Source organism: Platalea leucorodia (genome assembly GCF_965183815.1).
Source record: "Platalea leucorodia genome assembly, chromosome: 6".
Classification (NCBI taxonomy): domain Eukaryota; kingdom Metazoa; phylum Chordata; class Aves; order Pelecaniformes; family Threskiornithidae; genus Platalea; species Platalea leucorodia.
Window position 1 is genome coordinate 54,664,321 of NC_138828.1, and position 16,465 is coordinate 54,680,785.

At 34.9% G+C, this 16,465-nt stretch overlaps 1 protein-coding gene across 1 annotated transcript in view; it reads left to right on the plus strand.

The window, feature by feature from the left end:
* SGCZ (sarcoglycan zeta) overlaps positions 1-16,465 on the plus strand; it is a gene marked incomplete at both ends in the record, with an annotated part of 486,557 nt that overhangs the window by 253,041 nt on the left and 217,051 nt on the right. The window contains 1 exon segment of the mRNA XM_082315901.1: positions 5,573-5,767. Coding sequence (XP_082172027.1) covers positions 5,573-5,767 — 195 coding nt within the window.

Genomic DNA, 16,465 nt, shown 5'->3' on the forward strand with positions numbered 1-16,465 from the left:
CTTTAATTACTTTTATGAGTCTAAGATATCTGTTCCAGTAGTACATTATGGCCCTAAAATATATCAGTAGTTTAAAGGTCATTGGCTTGATTGTGATGTAGATTTCATGCTGTATGCTTACTCAGATTCACCTGTGCCTAGTGAATATGCACAATCATATTTTTTATGATACTGAAAAAGATCAAAAAGTGTAGGAGTAGCCAAAAATGAAAATTAAAAGTTGCAAAATATATTCAGGTACAGTTGTGACATGACTAAATACTTTACAGTGCTATGATAGTTTCCTTTGTCTTGTTTATGGTACTTGTTCAGTGCAGTCTAAGAACTGACTTAATTTCTTTGTAGTTACTGAATAATGTATCCTCTCTTACTTTGGATTTGAATTAGAAATCTCATTAATTATCAAAGCAGAGGAGTTATTTTTAATTTCTTTAGCATGTGGGTCTGGGTTGCTTATGACTTTGTGTATATATGTATGTGTGCACCATGGAGTTTACCAGTTTAAGATGCTAACATTGAAACCCTTCAGATATTTAATGGAACATTTCTGTAATTTAATTATTTTTGGTTTGGGACCCTCAGGCATCCTAATGTCAGAAACCCAGGTAAACTTTCAAACCATAGTTCTTGTCTCGTCTTGAAATGTTGTCACCAATCATTTCATATTTACAAGACCTGAATAATGGAATAGCATTAAGCTTATACCGCAGTCAGATTTTTTTAAATGTCCATTTAATAATTCCTCATCAATAAGATCTGTCAGTCACCTAGTTTAGAATATATTTTTTTATAATGTATTTTGAAAGTTCAATAGCATGAAAAAGCAACTCAGTCATGAAAAGCTTGTGTGTATATTTGTATGTATTTCTATGATCTACATATATACAGATTTATTCATAAATATCTGTGTGTATGTATTTTTATATACAAAGTATATGTGCACTTTATCAATCAGAATTCTTAGGAAAAACTTGTCAGATTTTTTTAGGTGTTACCAGTTTTTTGAAAGACGTTCTGTCATATTGCATGGTTTAGCAAGGCTCATGCAAATCACTTTTAAAAAATATGTTAATAACTTACTTGTCCTTCTAGTGTTCTGGAATTTCTTTGCCTTTTCATGATTTCAAAAACACACTGCTCACAGCAGTTCCTCCTCAGTTAAAAATACTTATCTGAAGTGGATATAATCTAGCATCGTTTCAGTTACTGGTGATAAAAACATGATACTAAATGGAGATATTTATCAAACATTTATGTGGTTTTTGTCTTAATACTTCTAATATCTCCAGGTGCTAACTACCAGACCAGCTAGGATTTGTTTTGGTTTTCAATAGTTTAAAAATCAGCTGATGATTTTTTATACCAATGTACAAATCAGTAGTGAGACTGCTGCTGCTAACTGTAACTGGCCAGATTAAAAACCGTAAAAAATAATGCCAAAATCACAACAGTATTTTTATATTAATAACAAATGGCAAATTCTTTGGGCCTGTTTATTATGTATATATGTGCAGTTCTTAGAAAACTGAGGCCTTGATCCTTGTGGGTGCTTCGCAAGAACTGATGTTACAGGAATTGGGTCTGGCCTGAGGTCTGAAGACAGCTGGAGGTGTGTGGTTTTATATTGAACAATTTCAGAATTAAAATGTTTATTTTGGTTTTTGGTTGGAAAAATATTCAACAGATTTAAGAAAAAAATTGCTTGTAGATAATTGTGGTGGGCTGACCTTGGCTAGCCACCAGACACCCATTCTATCACTCCCACTCCTCAACTGGACAGGGGGATAGAAAATATGACAAAAATCTCATGAGTCAAGATAAGGACAGGGAGATCACTCAGCACTTACTGTCACAGGCAAAACAGACTCGGCTTGGGGAAATAAATTTAACTTATTGCCAATTAATAAGAGAGTATCATATCACAGAATCATAGAATAACAGGTTGGAAGGGACCTCAAGGATCATCTGGTCTAACCTTTCTTGGCAAAAGCACAGCCGAGACAAAATGCCCCAGCACCCCGTCCAGCTGAATCTTAAAAGTGTCCAATGATGGGGAATCCACCACTTCCCTGGGAAGATTATTCCAATGGCTGATTGTTCTCATTGTGAAAAGTTGTCCTCTTATGTCCCGTCAGAATCTCCCCAGGAGTAATTTGTACCCATTACCCATCACCTTTTCCATGGGACTCCTTGTAAAAAGGGAGTCTCAGTCTTCTTTGTAGCCACCCTTTAAATACTGGAATATGGTGATAAGGTTTCCCCTACGCTTTCTTTTCTCAAGGCTGAACAAACCCAGTTCTCTCAGCCTTTCCTCATATGGCAGGCTTCCCAGTCCTTCAATCGTCTTTGTGGCCCTTCTCTGGACCCTCTCCAGCCTGTCTACATCTTTTTTGCATAGTGGGGACCAAAACTGAACACCATATTCCAGGTGTAGCCTGACAAGTGCTGAGTGGAGTGGGATAATGACTTCTTTATCTCTGCTGCTGGTGCCCTTGTTGATGAGACTCAGCATCCTGTTGGTTTGCTTTGCCACAGCAGCACACTGTTCACTCCTATTGAGCCTGTTGTCCACCAGGACCCCCAGGTCCCTTTCCACAGAGCTGCTCCCCAGCCGGGTAGATCCCAGGCTGTGCTGCTCTCCTGGATTATGTTTTCCCACGTGCAAGACCTTGCACTGGTCCTTGTTGAACTTCATAAAGTTCTTGTTAGCCCACTCTTCCAGCCTATCCAGGTCTTCGTGCAGGGTGGCTCTCCCTTCCAAAGTGTCCACTTCCCCACTCAGTTTGGTATCATCAGCAAACTTCATCAGGGTACACTTGATCCCATCATCCAGATCACTTATGAAGATATTAAACAATGTTGGGCCCAATATCAATCCCTGGGGGACCCAGGGATAGGATAATAAGAGTAAGATAATGAGAAATAAATACAAATCTAAAAACACCTTTCCCCCACTCCTCCCATTTTCTTGGGCTCAGCTTTGCTCCCAATGTTCTCTACCTCCTCGCCCCAAATTGGGGGACGGGGAGTGGGGGTTGCCGTCAGTTCATCACACGTTGTCTCTGCTGCTCCTCATGCACTTCCCCTGCTCCAACGTGGGGTCCTACCCATGGGCTGCAGTTCTTCACAAACTGCTCCAGCGTGGGTTCTGTCTGTGGGGTGAGGTCCTTTAGGAACAGATCACTTCAGTGTGGATCCCCCAGGGGCACATGTCCTGCCAGAAAACCTACTCCTCCAGTGTGGGCTCCTCTCCATGGGGTCACAGGTCCTGTGAAGAACCTGCTCCAGCACGGGCTTCCCACGGGGTCACAGACTCTGGCACATCCACCGGCTCTGGCGTGGGGTTCTGCGTGGGCTGCAGGGTGGATATCTGCTCCACCATGGATTTCCATGGGCTGCAGGGGGACAACTTGCATCTCCAAGCCTCACTCAGTTGAACTGTATACACTGAGGGAACTCACTGATGCCTGGCTGTGGTGATGGAATAAAATGTCATTGTATTTAATGATTGTGTTGCAAAGGGTGTATTTCATAGGCCCACATTCATAGTTTTAATGGCAGTGCTACTTCTGGCATTCTCACAATCTGGAAGTTGACTTTTCAACTATTTTTAATGGTAATAGTTTCCTAAGTAATATATAAACTAAGGTCACAGGACAATGGAAATGGTGTAAAAAATACGAAGTACTTTAAATCTCAAAATGTAATCATGCATTGCATTTTTGTTACAATGGCTGGCTAAATAAATGTGTAGAAACTCATTGTAAGGAGGAAGATGATTAACCCTTTCGTGCATTCAGTTTCTGAATTCATAAGGAATTCAGACACAGCTAGGATGAATACTGCCAGGATACGATAAGGGGGTGATCTAAGGTCTTGAAGCCTGGTGATGCTTTGCTCTGGGAGGACTGAGAAATGTCATTGAGGGGAGTTCTTTTTGTAAAGGTTTACTACGTAAATAAACTGCTAAATGTTACATTTAATTGAAATTATGGGCAGAGAGAAGCAATTCTGATTGAAAAGCATAAAAATTACAAAATATCTGTTTACTAGCTTATTTAAAATCTGTTTTATAAATTCATTATTTCTGTTTTGATTTATTTCAGTGATATATATATTTTTGTAATATGGATGTGTATTCTATGACTTGTTGCTGTAATTATTCACAGTGAGTTAATTTATGCCATTAATATCTCATTCACTAACAAGTGCATGGTAAAACCTCAAGAGTTTTGATTTGGATAAATATCTAGCAATACAGATGTTTACGTAAACATTTTTGAGCTTTACATTTTAAAAATCTTATGAAATCAACATTTGTTTGATCCTTCAATTGGATTTAATCTGTTTTTTTATTTCTAACTGAATCAACTGACTCATTTTTGTGCATTTTTTACTTTCTTTTAGTGAAAAGAAAGTCAGTTTTTAAGTGTAAAACTGATCATTCTATCTGGTTTATAAGTTTGTTGGGTTTTTGTTTGTTTGTTTTGGGTATTTCTTTGTTTTGTGTTTTATTTTTTTTCCTCCCTCTGAGCGCAAAGCCCATTAAACAATCTTTTTAATGGGCATGTTTCAGGAGGACCTTTTACATAAACAGAACAAGATTGCTTTAATTTCATTTTTAAGTCATGGAGAAAAGTTAATACCTTCCAGTCAAAAGGCAATGTGACAGATGAATATGAATATAAATATCTGTAAAAGAAAGTTAAGGATGTAAAAAATGTTAAATGGTTTCTTATTAAATGCCATAAACATTTTTGCTCTAAAGAAGAATTAATGATAACTTCTTTAAGCAGTTTACAAACAGTTATTGCTTGCTTGTATGCTAGAAGACCTTTAATTGATTCAGGAAAACAGATGATGCTAGCAGATGATGCTAGTATCCATATCTCCTAAAGGGCAAAATTAAAGCTTTGAAGGGTTTTCGTGTTTCTTTTTGTGTAAAATATCGTATACACAGTGGCATACTTTTGTTTAAAATATGAGTGTATATATAGTGGCATAAATTGTTAATTTAATTTACTAAGTAAAATAAAAGAGTGATAACTTCATTTATGACAGATGCATTTCTGGAAAGAATAGATGTTTTGTCTATTTGTATGAGAGAGTGTACTGGTTTTGTATGAGAGAGTGTACTGGTTTTGGCTACAAGCTACTATGAAGAAAATTACCTTTATCTCAGCCAAAATCAGTACAAAAAAAGTTATATTTTTCTCCAAAACCAAACTTTCTTGAATGACCTTATAAAGGACAATAAAACAACCTTCAGAAATAGAATGTACGATACACACATTGATTACATTAATATTTTTTACAGTTTCTTGCTGATAAATTTGAAATGCAAATCCAATTTGAAATATCAAACCAAAGGTTTACTTTAAATTAATGGAAACCACCAAATTCTTACTAAATGCCTAGTAAAAATGACATTGATGTGGTTTACGCTGAATGAATGCATCCCTTCTGTGCCCATAGAAACTGATTTTCTATACATTCCCAGGTAATCTTCATGTAATAAAATCTATGAAAAACAGACCTCTCATTTGCTTATACTTACATCTTTCTTTTCCAGATGACACGAGAGCAGTATATATTAGCAACACAACAGAACAGCCTTCCAAGGACTGAACATCCTCAGTTTTACCCAGTAGGGATTTATGGATGGCGAAAGAGGTGCTTATACTTCTTTGTCCTTCTGCTGTTGGTTACCATGATTGTTAACTTAGCAATGACAATATGGATTTTGAAGGTTATGAATTTCACAGTGGTAAGTATCTGTAACTTTATGTACCCTGTTTCTTGAAGTAATAACTTGTAGTTTTAGTTCTCTTTCCTTTACCATGTTATATAGAAATCTTGTGATTTTGGACTAAAAATTGTATATCGTTCTTTGAGTGTTGCTTCAGATATTTATACCTTTTGTGTATATTCTGCAGTGAGTGGACCTGTGCCTTATCTATTCAGATAATTTTGGCTAATCATATCTGCTTAAAATATATCTGGATCTTAGATTTTTTTGGTTGGCCAACCAAAAGTATCATGGTGACTGCCCCAAGCACCTCTTGGTTGCTTGTCACCCCTGAAAGCAATCAGTAGGAGTTTACTATGTCTGTTCTGTATGGTATCTCTCTCAGGAGGAAACTGGGTTAGTTAGGTCAGCTTAGGGTGGCTTTTTTTAGTTTACATTGTTCTTAGTTTTGTTTTTTTTTTAGTTAACCTAGAACTCAGTAGCCATTTTGATGTTGATAAGAGGGGGTAGGTGGGTATTAAAGCCACAGACTTTTATGAGACAGCCTCCATGTGGAATCTTTAATAGCAGCAACGTGTTACCAAGTCTGTATTTCAAATGTACACCTGAAAGAACATTTGTGTTCAGTGGAAAATGTGTTGTCTGCTCAGCTGTTCCCAAAGCTTTGTTTGGATAAAGGTGGTAGAAGGGCTCACTAGTTGACAGTGGAGCAGTGTCTTTTTGTATATCAAAAATAAAGAGAGAACACTCCACGGTGTAAAATAGCAGTGCTTCTGCTAGGACCAGTGTAGTCTCTCTCTCTGGATTTTGACCTTCATAAGCCATATTTTGATGTAGCTAGTAATACATTTCTAATTCCTAGGGTCATAGCACATTTCTCTTCTCCATTAATTTATTGGAAATAAAAAACAAAACAGCATTAAACATATGTCTAAAATTCTTCTATATCTGCTAATGCTCTGTAATGCATAGGGTTATCTCAGATCATTGCCTGGTGAGACATATTGTGGAAATACATTGCTACTTCTGACTTGCCACTAGTGGATGAATATGTTGGATTCATATTTTGACAACTGTACGACTTCAATATTCATGTACTGAAGAGTTTGTTAGAAGTTTGGTGGGGTTTTTTGCTTGCTTTTTTTTGTTATTTTGTTTGTTTGGTTTTGGTTTTTGTTTTTTTGGGTTTTTTTTAGCATAATGTCCTTGCAAAACAGGACATCCCCATATGCTTTTGCTATTTGTATTAGAAGCATATTTAGGCATACCTGTTGACTTCAGTATAATGGTCTGCTATTATTCCAGGGGACAATTAAGCATGGAAATTGAAATAGATTAAGAAGATGTTTTAAAAAGCGCAGAATTTTTCTGTGTGCAAAAGATTGCATTCCAATAAAATATTTGAAACTACTGCTTCCATGTCTAGGCAATATGTGACCTTCCACACTACAAGCTACTATAGCACTATCCACTTTAAAACTTTTACAATCTTTTTAAAACAAAGCCAAAAAAGATATTTTAAAATATTTGTCTTTCCTGCATGTCAAAGCTTTGTTAGAAAGTTAAAGGTTTATGATGAATTACTAAATCAGTATAGGAATCTAGTGCAGGAAACAACCAGATTGTTTCAGCAGTTCTGTTTACTAGTTAGTGGATTGAAGAGCTTGATTCAGTAGCTTGAGAGATGTATCTGAAATAATTATGCGAACACTGGCTTAATAATTTCACAAAAACAGTGTTTTAAATGTTATGCACTTGATTTATAAACTTGTTATTTCATTATTACAATTCGGAAATCACAAAACTTATGTACATTTTTAATAATCCTGAATTTGTTATAAATATAGATAAATAGTATGCCACTGACTATTGTGAGTTAATCCTTAACCTTCCTGTTACAGAATTAAAATTAATTTTGTATATTCACATTTACCACAGTCATATATAATAGTAAGCAATTTGGAAAACAGTATCACTCCTCTTTCATATGAACTCCCTCCAAAAATATTGCGTATGCTTGGGAACACTGTTCATTTTGGAATATCATCTACCCCTTAACTACCTCAGAAATGAAAATTCCTACTTAAGAGTTTGTTATGAACAATCTACAAAAATTACTGCTTCAAAAGGATTTTGTACTTAAAAAGAATAACAGAAGCATTTTTTTTTTAATGATCATACCACCTCCAGATCATTCTTACTCAAATTTATCTGTAGTATATGCCTGTTGACATAAAATTATTAACCATTATTTTTTTAATGGCAAAATATTTCATGCTTTTGTTTAATGAAATGTACTGCTTCAGGGCTGATTTGGTTTTGTCTTTCAACTTTTATATAAATTTATGGAATGATCTGTGGTTCTGTCAGTATTTGCTTCTGCTTTTATAAGCACTGTAATTTTGGATCATGTTCAAATCCATTTTGTTAATTACACACTGAAGAATACCAGTTTTCTTCTGCAGATTTGTGGAATGGTAGTCTTCTACTTGGACTAGTTAGTATTCACATTAGAGTCTCTGTATGGGTTCAAAAATTAATTGCTAGAAGATTGTCATATATAAAGTTCAGTAAAATCTTCATGACTATGTCCACATATGCATATTTGAGCACCAGTGGGAAATTTGTATCAAGTCTGAAGGGGTCACATTCTTAGCAACAGATGTCTGAGGGTAAAATAATTTAGTTTATGAACCTAAACTTCATGTATTTAAAGAATGCAATAGCTTTGAAATATATGTATATTTCTTCCATGTGCATGTATATGTGTATAGCTAGATATAAACTAAGAAGTTGTATTTGTATATCTGGGCAGTAATAGGAAATCAAAAGTGCAGCTAGAAACCTTTTGAAAGGGAAAATACTTTTGCTAAACTGGTTTAAAGAGTATTTGCACAAAAGAGAAATCTAGCCATGATAAAATAATTGTCGAAATTTAACTGCTTTGACATTTTGACAGTATTTTAAATTATTTGCTGTTTTAATATAAGCCAATGTTGAGCTTTTTATAAAAACAATAATAATTGCACCATTTCAAGGGGTGGTGAAGAGCCAGGGCACGTTGCTGACTGACAATTGCAACAATGTTAATTTGTATTAGCTGTTGACTTTCTATTTTTAACTGTAGAGCTGCAGCTGCTGGCCAATTGGCACAATAAAAGCCTTTCTGACTTCAATTTATAGATTGTCCAGTTGGAAAAGTTTTCTGAATATACTGACCTTGCAAGTAAAAGTCTCATTCTGTATCTGAGCTAGTTATCCCATGCTCTTTTTATACACAGAGAGGAGAAATAGGGTCTCCTGTGAGGCCATTCATCTCATACTGAAGTGAATTGTCCTTAAGGATGGATGTTGAATAGCTCATCAAAGAACTAATTAAAAAAGAAATATGGTTTATTTGCAATTGTGTAAAAACATAGTACAGGCAAGTTGTGCAAGTCTCGTTTTATCAGATTCAACAGTATAGCTGGGAAAGGCAGAGAAATTTTCAGGTATACAATGTCTTCTTCCAGTGTGCAATGTAAGAGAGAAACTTGAAAGGTAAATACAACTTACAAATAATTGCCCTGATATAATATGTATCAGATGAGAAAAAACGAAGGTAATTAGTATCTGTGTAGCAGAAGGAATATTAGATGGAGGAAGCAGAGATGTAGTAGATTTTTTGAAAGATATTCCCCCACTGGTAACTTAGTGTTACTGTCCTTTAACATCTACTCCAGATCTGTTACCTCACTGTTCAGTCATTTGTTTAGGAAGATACATGTGAAAGCATGTAAGAACTTCAGGACAAAGAAGTCCCTAAACATTTCCACTGATAGATGCATGTAGCTGTAACACACCATACTATCCTGGGTTTACGTGGAAAGTAGTTGTTCAGGAGTAGGCTGTATTAGAGGAAGAGCTGACCTTGAACAAAATGCTCTGCCAGTAACTTAGCCCTGAAATAATCCCCAGGCTAAACTCATCATTTGAATAAAATTCTTTGTTGTCTTATGTGCATCAAGTGGATCTACTCTGTCCTCAGCGGTAAGGATAAAATAATTTGCCAGCCTCTATGATATATTGTCCCCTAATGGAACCATCAAAATCTCTGAATCACACGCTTGGACTTCAGACTTCATCTATTGTATTAAATGCTTTCCTGAAAAGTAAACAACTGCTATCTTCAAGAATGAACTCGACTTTCCTCATGTCTCTTCAGCCTGATCTTCAAAGGAGGCATGCAAAACATCTTGGAAAAATCAAGCTGGGGACTAAAATCTGTAGCTTTTGTCAATATCAAAATAATAGACTTAGAAGACTTGAGTTTTATGGAACATTTATAATTTCCTTTCCTTGTACTAACCTTGCCATGGTTTGCAGGCTCCCCCATGGGAGCCCCATGGGAGTCTGTCTTTCACTTTCCCTCAGGATGTGATTGCCTCTCACTTAGTCTAGATTATATGTGTCTAATGAAGCTCAAAGTGTTAGTTACTTTTTTGTGTCTGTACAATTAATATACTAGGTGTTTCAAGAAGGATGGGACACTCAAGTCATAATTCGGTGACATAACCACAGGGTCAAGAATGGATATGTTGTGTATTTATAACATCTTGGGTATTTCAATTATGAAATACGTATAAGTTTTAAAGGATAGCAAGGAAAGAAATATTTTTTACTGTGCCTGCATTCTTGTCATGTATTTGTATGGTCCGTAGCATAGGTAATTAGCTTACTTTTTCTTTAAAGATTTAATCACTTGAACATTATTCGCTGATATAATTTTTATCTTGTATCATCTTTAAGTTATTCTAACCTCAACAGAACTATAATTTTATATAATTTATTTTTCACACAGCTGTTAACGAATAAAGTATATTGACAGTCTGTCAATCTGATTACTTACTCTGTGAAAGAGATTTGCCTTACATTTTTGTCACTAAACAAATACCAGCGTAGAAATATGTGACTGAAAGTTTTCTGCAGGTATTTCAAATTACAATTTAAAAAAAGAAATTCAAAGTATTCCTTTTACTGCTGTGAAGCGACATTGTGAAGTGACATGGGGCAATCAGCATAGAAACCTAAGTCCCCGTCTTGGTGGGGGAGGCATTCAATATCAGTGCATTTATACATTTTCTAATATGTACACAATTGACATTGATATTGGCATTTACTTGATATTACATTATTCCATTGCTTATTACATTACATTGAAGTTTGGACTTTACTAAAGCTGAAAAAATTGTTATGTTAGGAAAAATGTAAATGTGAACCCCTTTAGTTCTTAGGATCTCTTGGGTTGGCCTGTGACTCAGCCACATATCCTAGAAAGTATCAGCACCAAATTGTTTTACTGTTTTTGGTTGTACATCTGGTTTTGTGTGTCTCCATATTCTGCTCTCCCCTTACGAATCAATGTATGAAAAGACTTCTTTTGTTATTCCTCTAAGAATGCAGTCACCCAATTCAGATCTTTTCTCTTGCTGTAGTTACTTGCAGTGTTGCAGTTTTGACTGCTGTCATGGCACAACATTTTCTGTATTGATACATGTTAAACTCCTCTTTCCAGTAGTATCATAGGAATTACTTTTAAGATCAGGAATGAGACAACTTATTATCTGGGTTTGGACAATTATTTCTCAAGGGAACTTGAACTTCAGTTTAGCTTCAAACATAAGCAGAGCATAAACAGCAGTTTGAATTTCCTCGCTAGAATTCACGTGCTTCATGCTCACAATTGAACATGCTCTGATTGCTGGCTGCCTAGCTTCACGTTGTTTGGACAGCAGGTAGTTTGCAAGATGGTTGAATGTCTGCTGGAAGAACACGTGCCAACTAAGCATGATTTGTTTTTATGTGACAGTGTGTATAATAACAGATATATGCAACCATTAACTCCTTTGTTTGCATTTTTCTAGATCGTCCTTGTATTCCTTTAGGAGTTCGACTTTTAGAGCTAGAATCTTTTGGATCTACAAAAATCTAAATCTGAATGATAATATTTTATTATCATTACTTATAGAGACCAGTAAACACAAGTATATATTCCTGGGTTTTTGTTGCTGTGCAAGAATGAGGAAATCTTTCAAATTTTTAATTTTCTGTGTTGTTGGGACACACACACACACTTCTCATCCTAATATCCAATACGGAAAAAATACTTATAGTTTCTTTAGAAGTACAATTTGTCCATTAAAGCTACAATCTGATACTTAAGGTTTTAGTGGTACAGAACTAAAGCAGCAGTTCAATGATTTTATCTAGACAAACTGTCTTGGTATACTGTAGAATAAGAAAATAATTTATTTCTAAACCTACACTGTAATACTCATTATCCATTTCTCAGCAAGTATGACAGTGATATGAGCTGTCAGGTTTCTAAGATTCTTTGACCACCCAGATCTCTTTATTTGATGTTCAAAACAGTATTTGTTCTGTTATCAGTTCAGTTGGTTTTGCTGATCTGTGCAATGAAAATAGTATTTGCCCATGGCAGCTAACACAATTTCAAATAGAACTAAGAAAAAGCTCTTTTCCATTTCTTAGCTAATTTTTGTTGAGACGTCCAATTTCTAGCAGATTGGCATTTGAAATTTATGAAGTTGTGTAATAGCTGTACTTATCTCTACGCAAAAATAATTGTTTGGCAAACAGACAACTTCTCTCATTTTACAAAGGCAGCAATTTCTTACTGAGATTTGAATAAATATTATTATAATTTAATAGTGGCAGTTAATGGATGTTAAATAAATATGTTTTGTCACATCTGTAGATTTCATTTATTTCAATGGCAATCATTTATTGTCAATAATTTATTTTAAACTGTAAATGATCTCATTTTCAAAACTTGCTATCTCTTAACTAGAGAGAAGACTATTTTTCTACATCCTTCAATATTTTAGTTTTCAAGAACCTGATGTCCCATTTTGGGATGAATGCAAGAAAGCTTTTGTTTCCTTTTTGTTTGTTTTTTGTAGTGAGAAAGATCCAGTCCAGAGCAGGCAATGTCATTAATTATTAATGATTAAGAGACTTAGTCAAGATATCGGAGACCAAGGTTCAAAATCATGCAGTCTCCAATATAGATCATGTCCCAGGTAAGTGTCTTCCTCACAGGCTATGAGTCCTTCTGATTTCTGATGTTCTTTTTTAATAGATACGTGACCTCTATCTTACTATCTTTTAGTCTCAAACATTAGATATCATGCTTATAACAAATTTTATTGAAAATTCCTATGAAATAGCTGTGTATTCCTCAAGAATATTTTCTGCTCAGATTTATAATTCTTTGAAAAAAATGTTTAGAAAATTGTCAGCCAGCTAAAATGAGTATTAGAAAACCATGCACCTGTGTGCACATATACATACATACACACACATACACAGAGTCTTGTTTGTATAACAGGCTATCTTCTCATCTCCTTTTTATGTTGCACTGGAAAACAGAAACTTAAGTTTCTTGAGTGAGCCTGTCAGCTCCATGCATGATTCAAACACTTGCTCATAGCATGTCAGCAAAAGAATCTTGCTAGGTTAATTTTACTTGTACTTTTTTATCCCATTTGTTAACATTCATGTAAAAGCACAACTTTGCGAAGCTGGAGGGTGTTTTGTAAAACTTGAGTCCTCTTTCATTTGGAGTGCAGTGCGTAGGAACGAACTGATTTATCCTTACTCTCTTTTGAGCACCTCACATAGTTGCTGTCCTGAGTACAATGAAGAACTCGTTTTAAGTATTTCTAATACCATTCTTCTAAATCACTTTTACCTCATTTTGTATATGTACCTCCTTTCCTAGCGCTTATGGGATGGGGGAGGGGGAAATCAATCTGTCAGTGCAAGTATGGTGTAGCTTTACTTGACTGCATAGTAATTAATGTCCACAACCCTAATTAATTGCTGTAAATCTGTTATCTCCTTTTTTTTTTTTTTTCCTAATGGAGGGGAAAAAGTTAAAATCTGTTGTGTCACAGTGGAAATGCAACTAATCTGAAATCAAGTTTGCAGCCTCCTGTACGTATATGCACAGCAACAGTTTGCATGAACAGTCAAGCCACCATTACACATATTTGGTTAGCTATTTTATAGTACTAGGCATCTCATGCAAAGGCATCTTCCTGTAAAAAGTGGGAAAGTATTGTTTAAAACAGTGCTTTTTAATAGCACTTCTTAGGAAATATGAATTGCCTTGATTTGGTGTGCACGTTACGTTATTGATTCAGGGTTTCTGAATGCAGATTTTAAATATTTTATTCCTGAGATATATATCTGTAAATTTTGGTGTTTATTTTTACATATTATTGTTGATGAAGAAAAAATGGAATAAAATTCATTTATCATTTTTATATTTGTTTGGTCATGCAGATTTAATGGCAGAATACTAGTAAAGTTCCCAACAGAAAAAGGGAATAAATATATTTCACCCTACTTAACCTTGTAAAAATGTGATTTAATTCACTGTAGGAAAAAAGAATCTATTTATATAACAGTTTAAGCAATTTCAACCTGACCTTGCAGTGGCTTTGGAGAATTGTACTGTAGTATCCAGAACTTGAATGCTTGGGGAAAACTGCCTATAAACAATGTTTACTTTATAGAGATGCATTGAGAACATAAAGAGGTGTTTGCCTTTACAAGGTCACTGCTTGCTCATTTGTCTCATTGCTTCAGATTTGTTTCATGAAGTGTCAGGACTGATTTAGAATCAGCTTAAGGAAGAGAGATTCATAACTTGTACCTTTATCCCATGTCAGCAGTCCAGCATGCCACAGGTAGCTTGCCCCATGTTTCAAAAAAAGGATGGATGGCGACATCTTCTTCCACTGTTCACTGCAGTGATTCTGATGTGCATTAAACTATGACTCGTGCAACCTCTTGTAAGAGTTTTAACATTCAAAAAGAATGCTGAGTGTGGCTATATAAAGTATAGAAGAGGGCAACAACAACTTCAATTCATGTGATAGGTTAGATGACAATGAATACATATATTTATTTTCAGTTTGTGGACATTTACCTGCTCTTGAATAATAATAATGTGGTTTAGCTGAGTGAACAATATTTACTAGACAGCTTATTCTTAATGATTCACTGTGTAAATAGGCTGGAACAAGTATCTCAGAAAATTTTTTCAATTATTTGCTTTCATGAAAATTGAATTAACTTAATTTCCATTATTGGCTTTTAGCTGTGTTCCCTTTCCATGTGTATTCTAGCATGACATTAGTGTTTGTGGAAAGTCAGGTTTTCAAGAGAAAAGATACAAATATAATTTTGAATTCTTAAAGGTTTACCCAATAAGCCAGTTCTGACACTTAGATTTGTCCAATTGCATAGCTTGAATAGGAGATGTTTGAAGAGAGCTGTTGACAAGCAATCATTTTTAATGGGGAAAAAAAAAAGAGAATAAACTTAATTTTGTATATTGGGGTTCAAGAAAATAACAGAAAGTCATTACATGAAAAGAAAAGAAGGCTAATGCATCAGCATGTTTATCTCAAATAGGGCAACTAAAGCAGACCAAGTTAATTTTATAGTTCAGGCGAAGCAGTAATGTTTTATAATGTTATTTAGCAGTAATTAGAAAGATATCGAACCACTTCAACAAACTTTAGTTACTTAAAGGCACCAACAATCTGTTTGAATAATGAAATGTGTCATGGTTTCTTCTTTCTCTTCTATTATTGGGATGATTTATGTGAGTACAGAGTACAATAAAAAATTACAGTCTATGCTTGGAATCCTGCTTTTTTTTGTACAAATCTTCCATCTTGAAATCAATACAAGTCTGTGTACAGGAACAGAATGTACTCATGTCAATCTAACCTAAATTAGATCTAGTACATCTAGAAATTATAATAAAAAAGAAATAGGAAGATAAGATATAATATGTAGTGATATGTTGTTTATGTGGCAAAGTATTTTCTCTTCTTTCTTATAAGTCAGGATATTAGATGTGTGGTTGGAATCCCAGGCAGGATTAAATGATGAAATCAAGTGTTTTAAGCAGGAATAATACAGCAGCAAGAACATTTTTTTAATAAAAAATATGAATAAGGTATTTGTGTGGCCTGCAGGGGGATGAGAGAAGAAAAAAATTTAAGACCTTTACCCAAAAGACGCAACAGTGATGGGATATCTTGTTTATGACTGACAGTCATATTTTACTATACTGCTATATACAATCAAGGAATACAAATAAAGAAATCCAGTAAAAGCAGAATATAAATGATATTGCCAAAGGCAACATAGAAACAGTGGAACCACCACAAAATAGAAGTCAATGTTATTACACAATCCTAAAGCTCTTGATTGTAATATAAATTTGGCTGCCTTTTCTGGAAAAGCCTGGTCCAACGGAGCTTGTCTAATGACTCGTTATTGCAGGCAACATAGTGTATACCCTTTCTGTCACATCAGTGTCCATCATGTCAATAACGTATTCAGTCGACCATCAACCCTCAGACACTCAGTGCAATTTTTTTTACTGTGTCATTCAGTTAAGTCAAACAAATTGTGCAGGGCCTCCTGTAGACTTTCAGGTCTATTTATTGCATCTTACAAAAAAATAAAAAAAATCAGATACAGATTTTAACAGCTCTAATAATGAATTGTGCATTCTTATGGTGCACAGAATTGTTTTTAATTGTAGATCTTCCTTTCCTCTGACCCCGCTGAAATCTATGTATACAGTAGAGCAATACCAAGAAATGGTTTCCCAAGCAAAAATTTCTA